Source organism: Panicum virgatum, chromosome 2K (assembly GCF_016808335.1).
Source record: "Panicum virgatum strain AP13 chromosome 2K, P.virgatum_v5, whole genome shotgun sequence".
Lineage (NCBI taxonomy): Eukaryota > Viridiplantae > Streptophyta > Magnoliopsida > Poales > Poaceae > Panicum > Panicum virgatum.
The window spans coordinates 19,671,719-19,692,565 of NC_053137.1; the positions used below are offsets into that span (position 1 = coordinate 19,671,719).

General features: G+C 42.4%; 1 protein-coding gene across 1 annotated transcript; it reads right to left on the reverse strand.

Annotated features, from left to right (window-relative positions):
* Positions 1–5,392: 5,392 nt before the first annotated feature.
* On the reverse strand, positions 5,393–12,556 carry LOC120670371 (protein ETHYLENE-INSENSITIVE 2-like). The gene is made up of 9 exons (XM_039950456.1): positions 12,365–12,556; positions 11,485–12,261; positions 10,955–11,238; positions 10,414–10,500; positions 10,135–10,248; positions 9,825–10,037; positions 9,042–9,221; positions 6,285–8,933; positions 5,393–6,150 (listed from the first exon to the last, which is right to left on the reverse strand). The coding sequence occupies exons 3-9, from the start codon at positions 11,213–11,215 to the stop codon at positions 5,833–5,835; spliced, it is 3,822 nt and encodes a 1,273-aa protein (XP_039806390.1). The 5' UTR covers positions 11,216–11,238; positions 11,485–12,261; positions 12,365–12,556; the 3' UTR covers positions 5,393–5,832.
* Positions 12,557–20,847: the final 8,291 nt, after the last annotated feature.

Below are 20,847 nucleotides of genomic sequence, written 5' to 3' on the forward strand. Positions count from 1 at the left end.
CACAATAACCAAGGGCACCAAGTATGTTTATTAATCTAATAAATGCAACACAAACTTTTTATTGGTCCTTCAATGTTTTAACTGGGAATTCCTCGTAACTAGTGCTATTTATTGCCATAGCCCATGCCAATAACAAATATAGTTATCATTTTTGAACATTTGAGTTTTTGAAATATATTTATCAAAATTGGATGGAGGGAGTAGGTACCACCACAACAACGGGGCCACCGACCGTTAGAGAAGAATGATTTGCCGTTACAATTTGATAATATATGTGCATCGTGGCCACTCTATATATATATATATATATATATATATATATATATATATATATATATATATATATATATTACACATCCATATCAAACTACTTCCTTTTTATCGGTCCTACTCCTATGACACTACTAATTTAGGCTTTTGAACAGCTAATCGGTGAACAAAGAAGGGTACCCAATTCAGTGTGTCATCATCCTATACAAGTGTTGCAAAGCTAGTAAAGTCCCTTGTAGTAGAACCTGCTCACTAAATTCAAGTCAACAACTTGGTATGGGTGCTCATATTTTTCTAAAATTATTCTAGAAATTAACCGGTGTTATTTTTCAGTGGCAGGCTATATACTTATCAACAATAAGGCGCCACCCTCAATCTCTCTGGCACTTCGTCTCTCTCAAAGCGTTATGGAAAAAATGGACCTCCAATTGAGGGCTCATGAAGGCTCGCCCATCGTCCAAGTCATTGCTGCCGTGCAGTCTCTTTGATTAGTGGTATCACTTCACGTCACTTTGTCTCGTTACCAAAAACCGGATGTTGCACCGGAGTACGGCCTTTCATTAACCTTAGAGCTACCATTGCCGCCCTATTAAGGGCTTGTTGGGTTTGATTGTTGTGGATTAAAAAGGATTTGAAGTGATTAAATCTCTTACACACACTGAGGAGAAACGGTTTAAAGGTGATGCAGAAAATTGTTGGTTAAATCATGGAATAAACTCAGAATAATGCAAGCAGCTGTATCGAGTTGAGGACTCGAACCGGGTAAGCAGGTCCAAGCTCAGTTTCCAAGCAGGTCCAAGCTCAGTTTCCTTCTTTCTTCTTTTCGAGGACCGTTGTATTCACCTTTCTATGAAACTTTCTGAAATTTAGCACTGATCCCATTAAGACACAGCGACAATTCCTCGGTGAATATAGGTACCCATCAAATTGGGCATCGGCAGTTACTGATGTATTAAATGTTTATCCTGATATGTAATATCTTACATCCCTATCAAACTTCTATCTTTGTTTACAATATCATAATGCCCGTACTTACTACGGGTACCATCAACTTTGTGTTCATCCACTTTATCCGTGCTGTGATTGTGAGAGACATTAATTGTCTGTGTTCCGATTGGAATTCCGAATAATTTATTCAGGTTCCGATTAGGATTCTGATTGATGGACCAAGTAAGCATTGCTTGCTTTAGAAATAGTAGAGATAGAGATAGAGATACTATATTAAGTTTGTCTAAACTCAAACTTGGCTAACTTTGATCAAATTTATAGAAGAAAATAATAGCATTTACAATCACTAGTACAGAAATTTTCGTTAATCCTTGACATTTGCCCCAGCCATAATTGAGTCCGAAACTAATCTAGGCATTAATTCCGGATCCAACAGCTAGGGGATGAAACTAAAGGGTGATCCTTTAGTCCCAGTTGGTGTTACCAACCTGAACTAAAGGACCATCCACGTGTTAGTTCAAAAGAAGGCAAGTGAGGCAAGAGATCTTGGGTTCAAATCCCTCGGGGTACAATTTTTTTAGCGTCACAGACCCTTTAGTGGTTTCGGATTTTGTATACTAAAAGGGGTTGGGAATCGACCGGTACAACAAGCCAATTCTTTACTACTCCACTATGAAATATATGTTGACAGTGCATATCTTAGGTAGTGTAAATAAAAAGTGATGGAGTACTGCGTTTCTATCGGATCTCAAACACCATATCGATCTCTTCAGTCTTGTGAGCAGCTAAGCGTGCATAATAAAGAAGGCTACCCAATTCAAAGGGATATCATTCTATACCGTATCCAAGGCCATTACGCTCGTTAACATATTTTCATGGTCATGGCATTCATGTCCCAAGGGATCGCCACATGAGGGCAGCTTATTATTTTCATGAGATCCGTACAGCTTCACATGCGTGTGAGCATATCTTAGTTCAGACTAGGTTCTAGGATGCGCTAAACAACGTTCAGGATTTGAGTAAAGCTAGGCTTTGTCATCCGACCCACGCACTCTGTATGCTTTCTCCGCTTAGGTCAAACCGTCAAAGCAATGTTGACAACCCAACTCACCTCTGATCTCTTAGGTGGTTAGATTGTCTCTTGCCTCGGATCTTTCGCTCCCATATGATCCTATGATAGGATTCCTATCTAACAACTTATCTTAAGCTGTAGATGCAATATAGACAAATAAAAAGCCAATATATTGTGGTTATAGGTCACGAATTTTTTTTCTTTCCTTTTCTTTTGTCACTGAAGGGCTTGCCTGTGGGAGCGGTACCTCACCGACAGCCCAACGAACGAAAAAACAGCAGCCTAGTAATAAATTGTTCTGATCCAGTTTGGATTATTTATTATATATATCAGCCAGTATAAACATAAGTTCAGTTCAGTAGAAGGGATCTGCCTAAGTTTGTGTAAATGTTCCAATTTAGAAAAAAAAATATTGGCTTCACGAGAAAAGAAATATATATTATTTTATTTGTTTCATGAAAATTAACGTATACTAACTAAAAAAATCAAAATCCAACCAATTATTACCACTAAATCTTAGAAAAGAAAATGTCATGCCTTTGTATAAATATAGAAAAGTTAAGTTATTAATTCAGTAAATAAATATATACTTTTGTATATGCGTAGATATTGAAAAAGGTCAATTTAATATTAACTAACTAAAAAATCATAACCCAATCAATTTTTGGACCACTAAATCTTGAGGAAAAAAAACTATCATGCATTTGTATAAATGTAAAAAATATATATTCTTCCTCTCTCTCCTCCATGGATCTAGAAAATTATTTACTTAAAAATGAGGCTAAAACATAAAGATTGAGCCCAAATAATTTTATAATTTTTATAAAAAGCTTTAGCAAATGCCAAATGGCAAATCCACATCATAGAGACATATATCTAGTTAGAGGCAAAGAGAGCTCTATTTGAGTCTTAAACTACCCAAAAAGCAGACATGAGATGCATCAACTTACCTCCTACAACCCCAAATCGAAATAAATCAAGTTTAAAACCTTCCCTTTCCTTTTTACTATTTTTTTAAGTTCAGTTAGCAGTAGCACTTCCCCAGAGTAAACAATGGGATGACAGGAGGAGGAAGAAGAGTGGGCTAATATATTTGTCGGTCATTTTTAGAGACGGGTGAGGAGTGACTCGCCCCTACAAATGGCATTGTCGGTCTTCCATTTTCATGGGCGGGTGAAGGCATTACCCACCTCTGGAAAATATTTTCAGGAGTGTGTTGGTTGCTACAGTAACCCTACTCTTTTTGTAGGAGCAGATTATTTTTTGATCCATCTCGGTAATAAATGAGATGTTCCTTAGCGCGACTTGGTGAAGTACCCTGCAACAGTGCTTTTTCCTGATGCTATCCTAATCAGGGTTTTAATTTCCGACCGGTCCGGCCAAACCGCCGGGCTCCGGTACCGGTATACCGGTCTGGTTTGGCTGGTTACCGGTCGGAACCGGTGGAATTCAAATTTCACCGTTCAACTGGTTCGGACTGGTATACCGGTCGGTTGGACTGGTTTACCGGCCAGTTTGGCCGGTTTACCGGTCGGTTTGACTGTTAACCGATCGGTTTGACTGGTAACCGGCCAAATTTAATTTTTTTTTCTTTTTTGTTTAAATTCAAATGCCCACAAAGTATACTAAATAAATGTTTGTATAACATATTTTAGCCTAAATGAACCCTCCAACCCTCTTTTGTACTACTTTTACATTGTATTTGTATATTTTTATATGCACATTTTTTTTGTTTAACTTCAAATCCCCGCAAACTATACTAAATGGATGAATTTTTGAGAAAATTTAACACCATTAGATTCGTCGCACCTTGAAGTATTTTTAGGAATTTTTTAGGAATTTTTCTTTTTTTAAAATTTAAATTTGAATTTTGAATTTGGGCCGGTTTGGTACCGGTCAAACCGGACCGGTTCCCACCGATTTGGTGAACCCTGATCCTAATACGCACGACTGTTAAGGTCTAGGCTGCACAGCTTTAGGCCCAATCTGCTCATGATGCCGACAAGCTGCCATCTAACGTTGTCAGCATAATTCGGTGATCAGACAGAGGCCGCGCTGCCGGCTACCCCTCTGCCGCTAGGCCGCCTGCGAGAGCCTTCGTCAAGATTTGCTCACCTCCGCGTAGCCATTCCTCCAGCTCCCCGCGCGCGCCGCTCTGGGTACTCCAAGCTCCTCCGGAGAAGCTGCCGGCGCGGCGGTGGCGCCTCAGGAGCTGGGTGCCCGAAGACGGAGGTCGGGGAGACGACTAGCCTGGGATAGCTCTTGCTCCTGCGTTGTAGCATGGGCTGCCGGATGCGTGGATTGGGATCATCTGACGGCCGAGCGAGCAGAGCAGACCGTGGCCGTAGCTCGCGACGGACACGCGCACGGAGGCTGGAAGCAGGAAGCTAAGGGGGGACACGAGAGAGAAGACCATGCTGACATGAATTTTCAGACACAAAACTCATGTACAATCCCCGAACGAAATGTAGATATTTGGAGAATGAGTTCCTGACATCTGCAAATTCGTGAGTTGTTCGGTATTTGCAACCTCTCTGCAGGGAGATGACACTTGAAGCCGAAGGACCCAACCTGCAGATAGTGGACTTCACAATGCTGCATCAGCGGACTACAATTCATTTTCTTGTACAAAATGTTGGCTTGCAAAGAATCTGTGCTACAGAATCTCATTCGACATTCAAGCCTAGATAGAAGTGCAAGGAGAAACATTCCAGAATTAATATTTAGCTTGTCTATTGTGCAAAAAAAAATTATCTCAGCATTGTTCCTGTGTTTATCTCTTGCTTACGAGGAAAATCCTAGCAGCTTAGTTCTATGGTTTTACATTACCATCTTAATTTCCTTCCTCATGTTGTATTGTAGTAATGGCAATAACTGATCTTCAGTATTGACTGCAACTGCAACACACTTCAAAAAGTAGTTGTCCCCATTTGTGTTTCTTCTGATCCTTCACTGGGTCATACAAGAGTATAAACTGCTTTTTACAAATTCAGATGAGTACAACGGCCTCTATGGCTCCATCAGCAATCATCTGAGGGGCTGAAACAAGATGAACACTGAATTTCAAGGGGAAAAGGCAGGTTTTCATGGCAAATGACACAATGGGCAAACAAGGAATAATTGTGAACAGAATGTAGGAAATTACAAAATGATTCCGTGACAGCTGCAAATTTGTGAGTGGTTCAGTATTTGCAACCTCTCTGCAGGGGTCATAACATAGGGCACAAACATTTGAAGGCCCCAAAAAGGGTTAACCTGCAGAGAGTGGACTTTACAATGCTGCATCAGCAGACTACATTTCCTTTCCTTGTACATTTTGGGGTCCTTTTGTGCAGATACGTAGTTACCCTTATACAACATCACATGCCAGAAAAAATCAAAAAAAGAACAAAAAGAACTTGCTGGAAGGGATTGGTCATCAGGCAACCTGTCCCTGCAAACGTTGCGCAACGAAAAAATCCAGGACTCCAGGAGGCCGATGGCGCATCCCTGGAGAACAATGGTCAAACTCTCTAAAATTGCAATCGCTGTCGACCAACGCCTTACTGTCCCTTGCTGGCAAGCCTCCGTTTGTACCGCTTGAGTACAGAAGCCAGGTTCTCCTTCCCCTTGGGGAAGGCAACGTCTCCAGCTGCCGTGCCACTCCTGCCCTTGCGGCCTGATACTGCTGTCTCCACATCCTTGATCATCTCCAGGACTACTGCTGCAGTTGTGAAGGTGCCCCTGATAGGCATGGGAATGGCTCCCATTGCTGATACTCCACTGTGCGGCAGATTGTTGAGCACTCTGATGTCTTTCTGAAGGCAGGCACATATGGTCAGAGCACTTCGAGGCTTGGAGAAAGCAGGGTCTAGGATTCCCTGCATCAGATTATTAAGAGAAAATAAACGCAAAAATGAATTATTGCAATTATGAACTACGTATTAATAGCTCACATGTTATGAAACCAAAATGAGCATAAAGTTACATTAATTCGGGACTTAAACAAACTCACCTGAAGACGGTTAAGTACATAAGTATACTTGCCCCAAAGTTCAGGCCTGCTTTCCACTAGAGACATGTCTAGTACTCGGCGGATGCACCAGACACCAAAACTAACAACAAGGGAAGCGCGCCAAACGCAGTCCTCTCCACAATTGGGCAATGTGCACATGTACTGAATGTCCGCCTGATCAGAAGATGGTTGCTGACGATCACCATGAAGCAGTTGATTCTCAGTAGTTCCTTGCAACAGTAGCCTCTCTGCTGCAGCAACATGATCAATTAGATCTTCATCACAGTCACCACTTTGCTTAAACAGCCACCCTGACCCCTCTAGCTTCAGGAGCTTCATAATGCAGAATCTGAGGGACTGAAGAAGCTTCATTTCAGACTCCTTGTAAGAAAAATCATCCTTGGGCATGCCACCTGATCTGCCAGAATGATTAAAGTCACCTTTACTGAGCTCTGCACTTGACATGCCAAACAATTGCTCAAATGGTTGCTTAGCCCATAGGGATCTAGCACTAGGGCTCATACTTGACTGCGCTGAGAAGATATCACTTTGGAGTTTAGGAGGTGAAAGCTCATCAAACGCTAGGGGAGCTGCAGGACGGGCTATTGAGTTTGCATATTGTGATCTTTCTGATGCCAGCCTGCTAATGTACGGCTGGGGTCCAATGGCACCACCCAACTTTGCTTCATTCAACAGTGCAGTTCTGCTTGCAGCAATTATTGCAGATATATCAGGTGAGCTGTGGTACTTCTTTGAGTAAGCAGATGAGCCAGCACTTTCACTCCCATCAACAACAGCAGGATCATAATACGATCTTTCTGTCATCATTGAACCAATGCGGGATGTCGCTGCAATCTGTGAAGGAGTAGCACCCAGTGAAGCAAGAAGATTCTGGTTACGAGAATGCATCATGGAATCAACATAGGTTGGCGCAGCAGGCATGGATGATTTTGGAAGCCACTGAGGGTCCAGTGACGTGCTAGAGTAAGGATTTCGGCGGGCATTCATTTGTTTCAAGTAAGACGTAAGCTGATACCCATGAATTGTTGCAGGCTGGTAGAACTGATTGTTGTCTGAGTAAGATGGCGCACCAAAATTCGAGTTCAGTCTTGCGCTTTGCTCAAGTAGGCTGTTGGTTGAGCTCTGCAGCTGTGTATTTGGTAGCTGCATGCCCTGAGACCAGGTTGATGATCCCATGCTTGTGCCCCTCTGAAGCCCATATGTAAGTTCCAAGTTCGACATCTCATTCTTAGGGGACATCATGTCCACTGAGTTTGACAAGAAAGCTGACCCTCGCATTGTGTCTCTCACCATTGGGCTCTTGGGGATTTCAATAGCTTGTTTATCTGTTCTTGCAGCTGAGCTAGGTGTTCTAAGGCCTAGCCCAAGTAAGATATCAAACTTTTTAGTGCTAGCTTCTTGAGTGAGCTTACCATGGTAGTCAAAGAGATGGCCCCAGAACTCATCAAGTATGGCTGCCAGCTGCCTTCTTGCTGCACGACCCAGACCAGATAACCTCGAGAGACTCCCGTTGCCATTGCCTGCATCTGAACATTTCCCCCTGCTAAAGGTAAGGGATGGAGGGCCATCATCGGACACACAAGAAGGGGTGCTACCAACAATTGACTTCTCAGACTCCATAACATTTAGATATTCCTTATCCTTGTCTGGAAGAACATCAGTTTCTACTAAAACATCCCTTTCAGTCGTGCTTCTAGAGTCCACACTTTCTATTGTACTTTCCTCTATCACAGTAGAGGCGGAAACCTTCTCCAAAGGCTCCGGCCAGTTGACTGCAACAACAGATTTTGACTCTTCAGGAGTGTATGATGGGGATGGGCAGGTTTCTGGAACAGCGGGTGCATAAGCAGTAGATTGTTGAGAGTCGTGATCAGATTCAACAGCAGTGTCAGAAGTATCAATATATCCCATAGCTGTTTGTGAATGGTTGTCCACCAGATCCCTGGGAGAAGGATCGATATCTGATCTCTGATCTTCCTCATACATAACATTGTCCACTTCATCCTCTTCCCTTCCTTGAGGAGTACCCAAGAGCTCTCTCTGAGAATGTACAGACCATTCCTGTGATTCAGCTTCATTACTTCCAGATTTTAATGGTGTAACAGCCAGGTACAGTGAAAAAGCAACAGATATACATGCGACTAGAATGAAAACTGTATGTGGGAGCACCACAGGGCTTCCAGTATATCCTTTTAGATTGTTCATCCAGCCACTGTCACCAAACAGCATTTCTGCCACAAATATGATATTTGAAAATAGCATAAGGAGAAATGCGAGAAAACCCAGTATCTCCAGATGCAAAGACACTCTATGGGCACCCATTATTGCTCTTGATGAAGCAACACGAAAAAGTGGGATGACTGATGACGGAAGGAGCATGGCCTGAATAATCTGGCATATAATTAACAATTGGTATATCCCTTCAGCACCTGCAACTTTTGCCCAGTACAGAGTAGGAACTATGGCAAAACCCTTCAGTAAGAGATGATGCCCTGACAGTGGAATGTCTAGACCAAACAAATGCTGCGAAATCACTTGGCTACCAATAGCAGATGTCAATGAGATGATATGGCTGGAGAAGAGAAGAACCACTAAAAATATTGTTGGTGCCAGAGGGTTTACAAATATCTGCAAAATAATCAAAAGTTCAGCTCTAAAGCACAGAAGGATTGCTTCTAGATAAGATTTTTAGCAGAAACTTAGCACAGGTGTCAAGTAGGAAATGTAGGCTCTAACCTGGTTCATTAGCTCCACAACATCTTGAAAAGTGAGGAGAAGAGTATTAGTGGATTCAGCGGCTGCAGAGTTCATTAGAACATAATTCACCAGAAAGATCCCAGTAAAAATAAATAAGATCGAAAAAAGATGGTCATGAAATAAGGCACCAAGACCAACTGCAGACGATCTTTTCTGACCCTGCAAATACAATGTTTCTTCATTAAGAATACAAATGGAAACTGAAGATGACTGATCAAATGCACAAGTGTGCAAATTGCTGCTACTTTCATTTCATGCACTTGCCAATATTATTCACTGAGCAAAATGTGAAAAGTTACAAATGCCACTATTTCGATTTTGGGTAATATGCTACCAAACCTAAAACAAGGCACAAAATTCCACGAATTATGAAAACTTGCTAAAAGTTGAGGAAAATGTGCACAGATGAACAAATTATGCATCCCATTGTGAGCAACTATATGAAATTATGGAAACAATTGAAACATGTGTTTCCGCATCTGGTTTCATTTGGATGCAGCGTAACCACAATTCATCTAATTGGTAGAGTACATAAATACAGTTTACGAGTTGTATCCAATATTAAAGTGGAATCAGCAGAAGTCTAATAATTATAATAGTAAACTACTTGCTAACAGCCCGACACTTAGTTGTTTGGTGTTTCCAAACTCGTATAAACAACAAACTGAAATCAAAATACATGTCACTGTTAAGTTTCAACCAATTCTGACAAGCCCATGTCTACTAAATTATAAGTCCAAGTGCACTAATCAAACAATTTACCTGAACAATTGATGAATGAATGTAAAAGTTGTGCGCCATTATGTTTGCGCCAAGAAGAGCCATCAGAGAGTAAGCACTTTCACCACTCAGCTTGGGAAATATTACGTTCACTGTGAGAGGAATTTGTGGTTGGCTAACCAATAGGCCAAGCACATAACACAGAAGTGCAAATCCTGCTATGCAGGCATTTACTGTCCCTGCCATCTTCTTTCCCTAGAGTAGATATAAAGGATGAGTAACCAGCAACATATAGTCGCATCAGCATATTACAATTTTTGTGCAAGTATCCTTGTTGAAGTTGTAATATTACCAGGCCGGATATAGCATATGGCAGCAGATTAGGTACAACTGTTGCAAAGCATATCCCTGTGATGAGATCATCATATTCAAAAAGGAGGTTGAATCCAAGTGCAATGCCAAATATCTGAAAATTCCAGACATAGCCATCAGAATATAGCAGGTCCAAAACTCCAAACTACTTGCTAAATATTTTTGCCAATGTAGAATGCATGTAACAATGCCTAAAAGGCCAGGAATTCACAAATTAAACATCTAAGACGAGGGAGAAATCCAAGGAAGCGTGTAATACCATAGTCAGCTCTGATGTCAGCAATGACAATCCAGCTTGAACACCCAAGAAGATACATGTTGGCTTGTTGTATTCTTGGTGGCATATCTTTGTTTCACGTCAAAAGCATGGAAAAGTTAGCAACTTCAAAGCAATATCATGAGCAAGATAAAAATAAAAGAAATTCGAAAAAGCAAGGAAAGTTTTATATTTATTTTTTTCTGTCCATTGTTAAAGTGGAAGCTACAGAAAGAATCCTAAGATGAGTTAAAAATTCATTTTCCGTCATCCCCCCAGAAAATACAAAAAAAAGGCTCCGACATCCTGTGCTAAAATTGCATTATAAAGAGCAGCATTCTTTCACTTGGTACCCCATTGACCCATTTTCTTTACCAACAAACTGCATCTACTAAGTGGTCACTACACTCTAATGTTCTCAGTTCCTTCAGCTTCAGTTGGATATGAAACCACCATGGGCATTGTGAAATGGAAACAAATGTTGACTGAACTAATCTCAACAGAACGGCAGCAAAACCAAGGAACAACACAGGTAAACCGTTACCTCTGCAAGATTCTTCCCTGTGACCATGCCAATGCAAGCAGCAAGGTACTGGCATACAATTGCAGTGAAGTTGAAAATGAGAGCCAGCAGCACAAGGTCGAATCCGAACCGAGAACCAGCTTCCACAGCTGCCACCCACTTCCCGAGATCAATGTACCCCATTGATATCAGGAGTGCCGGTCCAAGGGCATGGAAAAGATTAGGCACACCGCCTCTGGCATCCATTGATCCCCCACCCTGCTGAACATCGGTGACATCCATGGCACGGCAAAAAGAATGCCTTCCTGCGCAGCAGCAGATCAGTGGGAAACCGTACCAGTAAACAGAGAAGCAAACTGACGCAAACTCTGGTCAGGGGCGGACCCAGCACAGGACATGGGTGTACACATGTACACCCGGTAATTCTTGCAAACGAAATCGAAGTTAGTAGGCAATATATTGTAACTGGATTCAGATCCGAATAAAAAAGAGTTTTGCTATGGTTTGGAGTGCTCCGTCTCGCACAGCAGAAGGAAAGAGAAGAGGCATACCTGGAGGTTGCGCTCGTCGCCGGCAAAGGGCTGGGCGAAGACAGGACAATGGCGCCGCCGCTCGCCCAGTCGTCGCTGCTGGAGGCCGGAGCCGCGCTCGCCTCGGCGGCAGCAGCCTCGCACGCACGGGATGCTGCAGTCGCGACTGCGCCGCCGCTGGAGCAGAGAGCTGCAGACTCTCTGCTCACCTCGCACTGCGCCAGGTGTCCCTGGGCTCCCTCGCCAATCTTGATCTGGGAAAACGGAATTTTGCTCCGGAGGCAAGGGGGCAGCGACGGCGCTCGGCAGGACTCTCCAGGAGCCCAGCGGAGATGATGGAGGGGAAAGAGGAGGACTTTCTTGATTTTATTTGTTGTTTTCTGTGGGACCCGCTCCCATTTTTAAAAGCCAAAACTTTTCTCCTAGACTTTCCCCAGCCGCAGCGCAAAATTGATGATCCGTTCCTGTTCTTCCACAGCCATAGGCTTCACGAGCTCATCTCGCAAATTGACGAAATCCCAGAAAGCTCCAAAACAAGGCGAAGCGAGAGAAGCAGCCGCAGTAAACAGCAAGTCAAAACATCACCAAAAAGGCAGGAGATTTACAGAAAAGAGGGCGGCGGCGCAGCTCCTCTAGGGATCTGATTCTGATCTTCTGTGGGGGTGGCAAAAAAACAGTGAGATCGCTTCCAAAGGACCTGCTTCCTCCCGCGAATCGGCGGCGAGGACGAAGCAACCCAGCGGGATCCACTCAGAAATCTCCTAGCAGTCGAAGGGACTTGCTAGTACTCGCGTTCGGCTGCAAGCAGGAGGTTCCGACCGGAGAAAACTCGTAAGAGGAGCTCGAAAAAACCAGCAAAAATCACAGAGGAACCCGGGGGCGAGCAATGCGAGAATCATACCTCCTGCTGCTCCTGGTAGGCGGCTGAGCGCTCGAACTGGTTAAGGAAAAAAAATCGCAGCTTTATCCCTGGACTGGGGCCTCCTTATCTGAGGAAGAAGAAAGGGGGGAACGAGCAGCTGCTGAGGCCCATTCAGCTTTCAGCTTGCTCTCAGCTCTTTTTCTTCTGTGTTTTTTCCCTTTTTTTTTTCCTTCCGTCTGGGCTTCTTCGCGATTTTTTATTTATATTTTATTTGGAAAGATTCTGCGCTTACTGTGCAGTGTCTCCTGCTGTCACGGGTGACAAGACTGGGTCTATGGACTAGCCCTCATTTGAGAAAATATATGCTTCCTCCTTTTGGGTGATTTTAACATTTATCCATTTGAATTTTCCTGTTCAAATTTATAGAAATATTAAAAAAGGAGGATAACAATAGAAGGCTTGGTTAATCTACAAGGGGTACTGACGAAAACAGTTTGAGAATTATGCGAATAATTTAGTATGATAAAATCGCAACATGATTGCATAGTGCTGGTTGCTTTTCACTGTTTTGGATAACATGAAAGTGTCAAGGTGGCATCCTTTTGATTGTGATGACAGTAATGCTTGCCACTTTTGGTTACTTGGTTCGTGATCAAGACAGGTTTCTACTAGCCCCGTGCTAAACTGCTAATACATGTCTAACCTTTTTGTAGCTTTCTAATATTTCACTACTTTTGCATAAAATTTATCATTAGACCTTTTTGACTTCGGACCAGGCAACTGGCTTGTCTCCACCAGTGTATATACACACGTTTAATGCTACATCAACTAACTATTTGGCATCTCACTTCATTTAATATAGGCAATTTTTCTTGGGTAAAATTTTCACGGTTAATCAAGACTGGTTTGGTCTCATTATTTTTTGTCTTTCAAAAAAGTGTTACTGCTACTTATTGAGAAAGTTGAACCATCCCTAGCACAACTCAAGCTCCTATCTCCAAGCTCATTATGAAGTTTATAAATTAAAACAAACTAGGTTAAATATATATTTTAGTCTAAATTCAAATCAAAAGAGTTCAAATAAGTAGTCTCAATATAGCCCTAGCTCCAACTCCTAGCCCTAGCCCTAGTCTCAATATAGCCCTAGCTCCAATTCATCTCGAATAATACTTGGAGCTGAAACCGTGTCCGCTCGGCTGCCGTTGCTGCAGCAGCAAACACTCTACCATGCTACTGGCGGGCCCAATTTATTCATAGGCAAACTTTTTGTGAGTTAAACTTTCTTGATTAATTGTGGCTGATTTTTTTAAAAAAAAGTTTGCATGAGCACTGCTATGTCATTTAAGGGAGAAGAAGCAAATCCAACAGATTACAGTACCAAAATTACATAATTAAAGAAGAACTCAAACTCTAGATGGAAGCAGCTAAACATTAACCATAAAAAGATAACTCTGGCCCCCCACAAGCCAACCTCCTTTCCATAATCTCATTCTTGATCACCTGCAGCACCTCTAATGGTGAGGTAAACCTTTGATCGAAGACTCGCCGATTCCTCTCCTTCCAAATATTCCATGCGGTGTAGATCATCACCGCTGCCTTGGTTCTCCTTGCTTTCCTGGACAGCTGCACCAACTCCTTCTCCCATCAGTCCGAGATAAGCAAACCAGAGTCAGGTTTGCCAACCAAATGATGTGTCCAGCTTTCCACCTCACTCCACACTTGTTGCGCGAAGTTGCAGTGCAAAATCAGATGAGAAGCTGTTTCTTGCTCTTGACCGCATAAAGAGCAGACCGTGTTGCACGGCCACTGCCTAGCGACGAGATCGTCAGCTGTTAAGATTTTGCTCTGCACCAATAACCAAGCGATGAACTTGTGCTTGCCCTCCACATCTGCTTTCCAAATATACTTTCCTTTGAATTGACTGTATGATCCAAAGAATTGTGTATTGTAGGCTGATTTTGCTGTATACTCGCCATTGGTTGTCCATCTCCATATACTTTTTTTGGTAAAAATGTGTGACTTGACATTTGTTTGGAAAAGCTGAATCCATCACCTTATTGGTAAATTTTCGAATGAATGTCGCTGCATTTAAACAAAATGGATGGACTGCGCAGAATATGTAATGATAGGATCTGAGTAAATCCACATCCAATGGTATAAAAGATGAGTTGACTTAGGATAGAGTATAATGAATCCCTTAACTTATTAACCGTTGTCAAGTCAATCATGACTGCCAAGCAAGGTCGTATCTCTCCAATCTCTCCAAACCTTCAAATCCTGAAATCACATTTCCCTCGCTCAGGTCAACGCCGGATCGAGGCCCGATGATAACTGGTGTATAGACCGGGTTCGTACACTTGTAGCAGTGTCGAGAGGGGAGGAGGCCATCCACGCGGATGGGCTCGCGCGCACGTCCGATCGGCGCCCAATGGACGGCCAGCGGGAGCCGTGCGCGCTGCCTCTCTCTGGCCTCTGCACTGTGCACATGCCCTCCATCCATACGGGGGCCCTCACTTCCATTTTCTATTCGCCGCCTGTATCACTCTGCAGCTTTGTTTATCCCTCCAACAAGATCTCCTCATCTGTGATGCACTGTCCGTGCTAAGAGCAAGACTAATGATTTAGCCAGCTATTGGTTGTAAAAAATTTTGCAGCTCATTTCTCAATCTATTTGTATAATAGTTTAGTTCTCCACCATAAATACATGGTCTACTTGTCTATCTCACAAAATGTCTTGATTCTTGTGTCGAATCTGGCTGTAAGCTAAAAGCCCACTCACACTCTCTCTTCTTCTCTCCTCCACCTCAGTATTTAGTCTGATTTTAGTCCACTATAATACTTGCTCTAAGGCTCTGTTTGTTTTTGAGGTTGCCGGCAATTGCGAGCTTATTGTGCAGCTTCCAGAAATCCAAAACCTCAGAAAAACTAAATTTATATGCACTGAAAAGCTCAATTTCTTAGCTTTTTTTTAGTTTTTGAGGTAGTTCGGTTTATGTCGTGCGTATCTCTGTATACCTTCCCTAACACACCAATTATCACACTACTTTTGTTGCAAATCACCGTGCCTCCCGTGCTCAATAACCAAACCTTTTCTCTCCCACGTGGCCATAAATTAAAAGCATCGTACATAAACTAGGGTCCATTATTTGTTTGAGCAGCAGGTTTTCGAGCTTTTCTAAAAAGCTGCTGATAGTTTTTCCTTTTGAAAAGCTATTAATAAATTTTAGATGATGCTTGGAACATATCACGTGCAAACTAACCCTTTTGTGCAAACTTCAATCTGGGCCACGTGTCGAAGTCGAATCACCTATAAACGAAAATATTTATAAAGGTGAGTGCACGAGAGTTTTTAAAAATATTCAATAAATCATCGATCCAAACGAGCAACTAAATGTACTATATCTCTAGATACTTCCATAGGGCGGGTAAAAAGGATGAGTTTTGCGTCGTCGCCGTGGAGGAGTACCATTATTTTTAAATTCTTGACCTTGATAAGAGAAAATGAGTTTATGTGGCAAATGCGTTAGTTGACATTTCCAAATGGCCTTTTTCTTACAATATACACTTGTGTACTATATGTATTTTTGCTTTTAGCTTTTGGGACAACATGCAATTTATTTGGTTAGATAGGATGTATGCATGTATACGGCCAAACTAAATGGTGAGGTGGCAAGGTAAGGTAGGTCAGCACAAGTCGTTGATCGACAAGGACATGCTTTCTCCTTCTGCATTCCAGGAATTCCGGTAGGCATCTTTGCCTACGCCGCTCGCACTCCGTCCGCCCGTCCCTGCCCCTCCTGCTAGCCCTCACCGCCACTATTCCGGCACGACGTCCCCTCCCCTCCGTGCCGGCGAGGCTTGGTGCCGCCGTCCCTTCCTGCCGGCCTCCGTTCGCCCGTCCCTACCCCTCCCGCTAGCCCTCCCTGCCACTGCTCCCGCGCGACGTCCCCTCCCCTCCGTGCCGGCGAGGCTCGGCGCCGCCATCCCTCCCTGCCGGCGTGGCTGAGTGACACCGCCGCCCTATCTCGGCGCCGCCGCGGCTCGGCCCCACCGCCCTCCCCTGCCGTCCTGGCTCGGCCCCGCCGCGCCACCCCTTCCGGCCTGGCTTGGCCCCGCCGCGCCACCCCTGCCGGTCTATCTCGGCACCGCCACGCCTCCCCTGCTGCCGCGGCACTGCACCGCCGTCCTCCCCTGCCGGCGCGGCTCAGGGCCGCCGCGCCGCCCCCCTGCAGCAAGGCTCGGTCTCGTCGCCCTCCCCTGCCGGCCTGGTTTTGTGTCGCCGCTCCTCCCTAGCGGAGTGCTGCTGCTTGCGCGCGGCGGTGGCCGGCTCCGGCGAGCCAGAGGAGGAAGATTGGAGGATGGAGATGATTTGAGTATAGATAGTCAATTTTGCTAATTTGTTGGAAAACTCAACCATTTAGCTAGCTATTTAATTTTTACATAGTCTTTTATCTAGTCATTTAGCTATGATTTTTAGCTAATTTCTTGGAGATGCTCTATATACACGAGGCGTGATCACACTTGAAGCAAAATACGATCTTTTGGCCTTCATTCACTGAAGATTCAACTAGGAGCCAAAACTAATAAAGTGCATAACGATAGTGTCGGTTCTTTGCAGTGGCGGACCTAGCAGGTAGTCCAGGTTGGACTAGGACTATCTGGATTTTGGCCCAACAAACTAGGCCGTGTTTAGTTGCGTCCCATAAAGTTTTTGAAAATGTATCTTTCTATATTTGAAGTACTAAACATAAATTAATCATAAAAATAATTACAGAACTCGTTTGTAAATCGCGAGACGAATCTAATGAGACTAATTAATCCGTCATTAGAGGTTGTTTACTGTAGCATTACTGTAGCAATTTAGCATTTATTTACAGCTTAATTAGGTTCATTAGATTCGTCTCGCGATTTACAGGCAGCAGTCGCAATGCGTTTTTTATTTCGTCTAGATTTAAGTCTCCATGCAGGTATCGGAATTTTTTTTTGGAATTTTGATTTTTGAAACTAAACATGGCGTAATAGACCAATTAGCAGTCCCTTGTAGCCCACCAGCCACCAACGCTCTCGAGCCGCGCAATGCCTGATGCGCGAGTGCACGACTGGCAAGCTGGGACTTCTGCATTCTGCACTTCTGGTCTAGCTGGCACCCGATCCAGACGCCATGACGTTCATGCGGTGAGCGGCTGTGAAGCTAGCAGGAGCTATCGTGCCCCCGAGACCTCAATGGCAAAAGCCACGGGCCACTGCCACGTAGCCTACCTAATCCATATTTCTCCTGCTTCTGAAATATAATGCAAACCGCAAGTGTCAATTCAACTATTAGTGGGTGCGTCTGTTGGCATTGTTGTTGTTTCTATTCTTTGCAATCAATCTAGTGGAGAATCATATGAGAAATTGCATGAGTCATTTGTTGAAGTTAAAGTATTAAACATGTGTTCCAATTTTTACAATGTAATTTACGCAAGTATCAAACTTATATTTGTTGAAGTTAAAGTATTGTGTATCCTTTTCTAAATTAGTATTCTACTTTATGGATTTTTACATATAAAGTGAATTGTTGAAGAATAATATAAGTATATTACCAAATTGTATATTGGACAATACCATATTTTACATTGGATTTTTTTACTAGGCATACCCTAACTTTAAATCCTAGGTCCGCCACTGGTTATTTGCTGTATTTCTTTTGTTGATAGCCGTTATTAACCCGTTACTTGCATCGTCGTCATTATTTGGCTAATTAAGTTGAGCGAATAGTACATCATTGGAAAGCATTATTAAGTTCTAAAAAAATGGAGATATATAAAGAATCTTCAAGATATATCAGGCACCTGTAATTCAATCAATAGATCTAGTACCAATACTAATCAGTTTAATATTATCAAATTTGGTAGCAAACATTAGCTTGTTACTGATCAACAGCAACTATCACCGGCCCTTTATTTTGATTCTTTTCTCGGTCATGCTCTTTTGAATATTCAGGAGAGAGGAGACACACATGTCCATGTCATCAAGTTAAATCGCAACAGATAGATCATACACCCCTCTTGCGTATAGTATATAATAATATATAAGAAAAAGGGATGGGCCCTGCCAATACGTAGTTTTAGCAGTTTTATGTATGCTTGTGGCCTCCACCGGGTCCACGTTTGATGTAGCTCCGCCACTAAGACCACACACCCGGATTATTAGTCTTGGTTCCCATCTAAAGGGTCGGTGCAAGTTAAAAAATAGGATTTGAACCATTTTGCCTCTCACATAGCTTACTTACCACCCCACCTACATAGCACATGTAACTCTAATTAGGATGCTATTCTTTATTTGAACTGACCCGTGGAGTACCTATTAGTCTAGGTTATTAGGTGTTACAAATCGGGGCTAAAGGTTTGCTCCAACCGGGATTAAATGTCCCTGCCCCCCCCCCCCCCCAGCCGTTGAACCCCGCAATTAAAGACTTTATTGGTCCCGGGACAAATGCTAAAGATCAAATATCATTTCTGTACTAGTGACACAAGATTAACAAAAGCAAAATTAATGGGTTGGCTTCCCGTTTATCCTGCTACATATATCTCATGTAAACTATTGAGCCATTTGCTAATTTTTTATCCTTGAACCCACTCATCCCTATACAAGCTAGAGTTGACTGGTGGCATTGCTTATTTTAGTCCCCATGTACACATCATGATGATGATAAAGAAAGGTTACACAAGTAATAATATTATTGTTGCTTTGTTTTTTCTTGAATCACACATAATAAATGCATATATGTAATGTAAGTCTCCTACCTAAGCAACGTCTACTACATGTGTGTGTGTGTGTACCGGCGAGAGCTGGTTCCTTATATAACTTAGTAATAATAGTACGAAAACTGTGCATGTGATGTGGATGAGTGGACGGTGCCAGACCTTACATTATACAATGCAAGCATTTGTATTTTCTTCCTTCTCCTTTCCTTCACAGGAACCCAATAATCTTACAACCTTGAGAGCAAAATTAAAGGGAAAAGCATGGATATGTAGAAATAATTAATACGCAATAAAATATGTGGTTGTATACTAGAGTAAGGTACATGGGCGGTCCTCGAATTTGTCTTGAGGTGTCATCTGGGTTCCTAAACCCTCAAAATACATTTTTAGATCCCTAAACTTATCCGGAGGTGTCATTCAGGCTCCTAAACTATCAAGATGCATCTTCAAGTCCCCAAAATTTTCTCAGCGTATCACTTCAGTCCTTAAACTCTCAAGGTGAATTTTTATATCCCTAAAAACTGCCACTAATTAATTTTATTCAAAATGGACTGTTTACTAAACTATTTTTCAGCCTATTCATTTAAAAGTCTTACCACTAAGACCATTTTAATTATGAATTAGCTGCTTATTAATCATACATCATGGGTTAATCTAGATCATTTGATATCAACGATGGATATTATATATAGTTTTCTCGTTTAATATGGAGATATCAATACTAATCTTGAATATTTCCTACTAACTATTTATGTTTTGTGTGCGCTTTGTATAAATTTATTAAGATAATTTGTTCCCATCCTCAATAAAAAACAAAATGGCTATTTGATTACATTTAGAGTAGCAAAAGAATTTTTGATCAACTTAAAGTAGCAAAACAACATTTATGTTAAATAAAAAATAGCATCACAAGAGTTTAGGGACATGCATGACACCGTAGGATAAGTTTATGGACCTAAAAATACATTTGGAGAAATTAGGGACCTATGTGACACCTTGAAACAAATTGATGGATCTGAAAATGCATTTTAAGAGTTCAAAAACCTAGATAACACACCAAAACAAGCTTATAGGGACCGCTGGTGTACTTTACTCATCAATTAATAATAGAACTATTGCCTCCTATCAATTTCCAGTGTAACGGAACATGAGGATATATAGAGCCTTGGATGATATGATGTGCACTTCCATTAGTCAACTAATAATGTGATGTTAGAATGGCATATGAAAATGAAGTACATACGTGGTGAAGTCAAGATCTGTGCCTCATTTCATTAGCAGATAACGAGTCTTTGAAAGAGTGGGTCGATGGAAATATAAATGCGCTTAGCAACGCCAGTGCGTAAGGTCTTTGAACACCAAAAGAAACTTGAACGTCCTCTCTCCAGGTGTTCAGAAATGTAGCTGTAGCTTCATTGACAACATGTATGGACAGCCGGGTCAGCATATGCAAGTGTGCAGCCAGATTTTTCAACTGGATAGATGCACCGAAATAAGCAAGTGGGCCGGCCGGAGCAAAAAAAGAGGAAAAGAAGCCTGATCAGCCTCGGGTCATGGATAACATAGGCTATTTTACTTTGGTTCGTTGATCGCAGAAAAAGACGGCGCTGTCACAAGAGAGAAAGGGAAATGTTGGCAAAAAAGAAAGCAACATGGCTACTAGGAGTGGGAGTGTGGGACCGGAAGGGATGATATACACACGGATATATATTATACTACGGCCTTCCATACAATTCATTTTGACTTTTCTAGACACGTATTTTTTTGTTACGCACC

Excerpts from the sequence above, each read along its gene's own strand:
- LOC120670371 (XM_039950456.1), bottom strand. The coding sequence starts at position 11,215 with ATGGATGTCACCGATGTTCAGCAGGGTGGGGGATCAATGGATGCCAGA. Across the intron at positions 10,038-10,134 it reads CATATGCTATATCCGGCCTG|GGAAAGAAGATGGCAGGGAC; the intron begins GTAATATTACAA and ends TATCTACTCTAG. Across the intron at positions 9,222-9,824 it reads TTCATTCATCAATTGTTCAG|GGTCAGAAAAGATCGTCTGC; the intron begins GTAAATTGTTTG and ends TTGTATTTGCAG.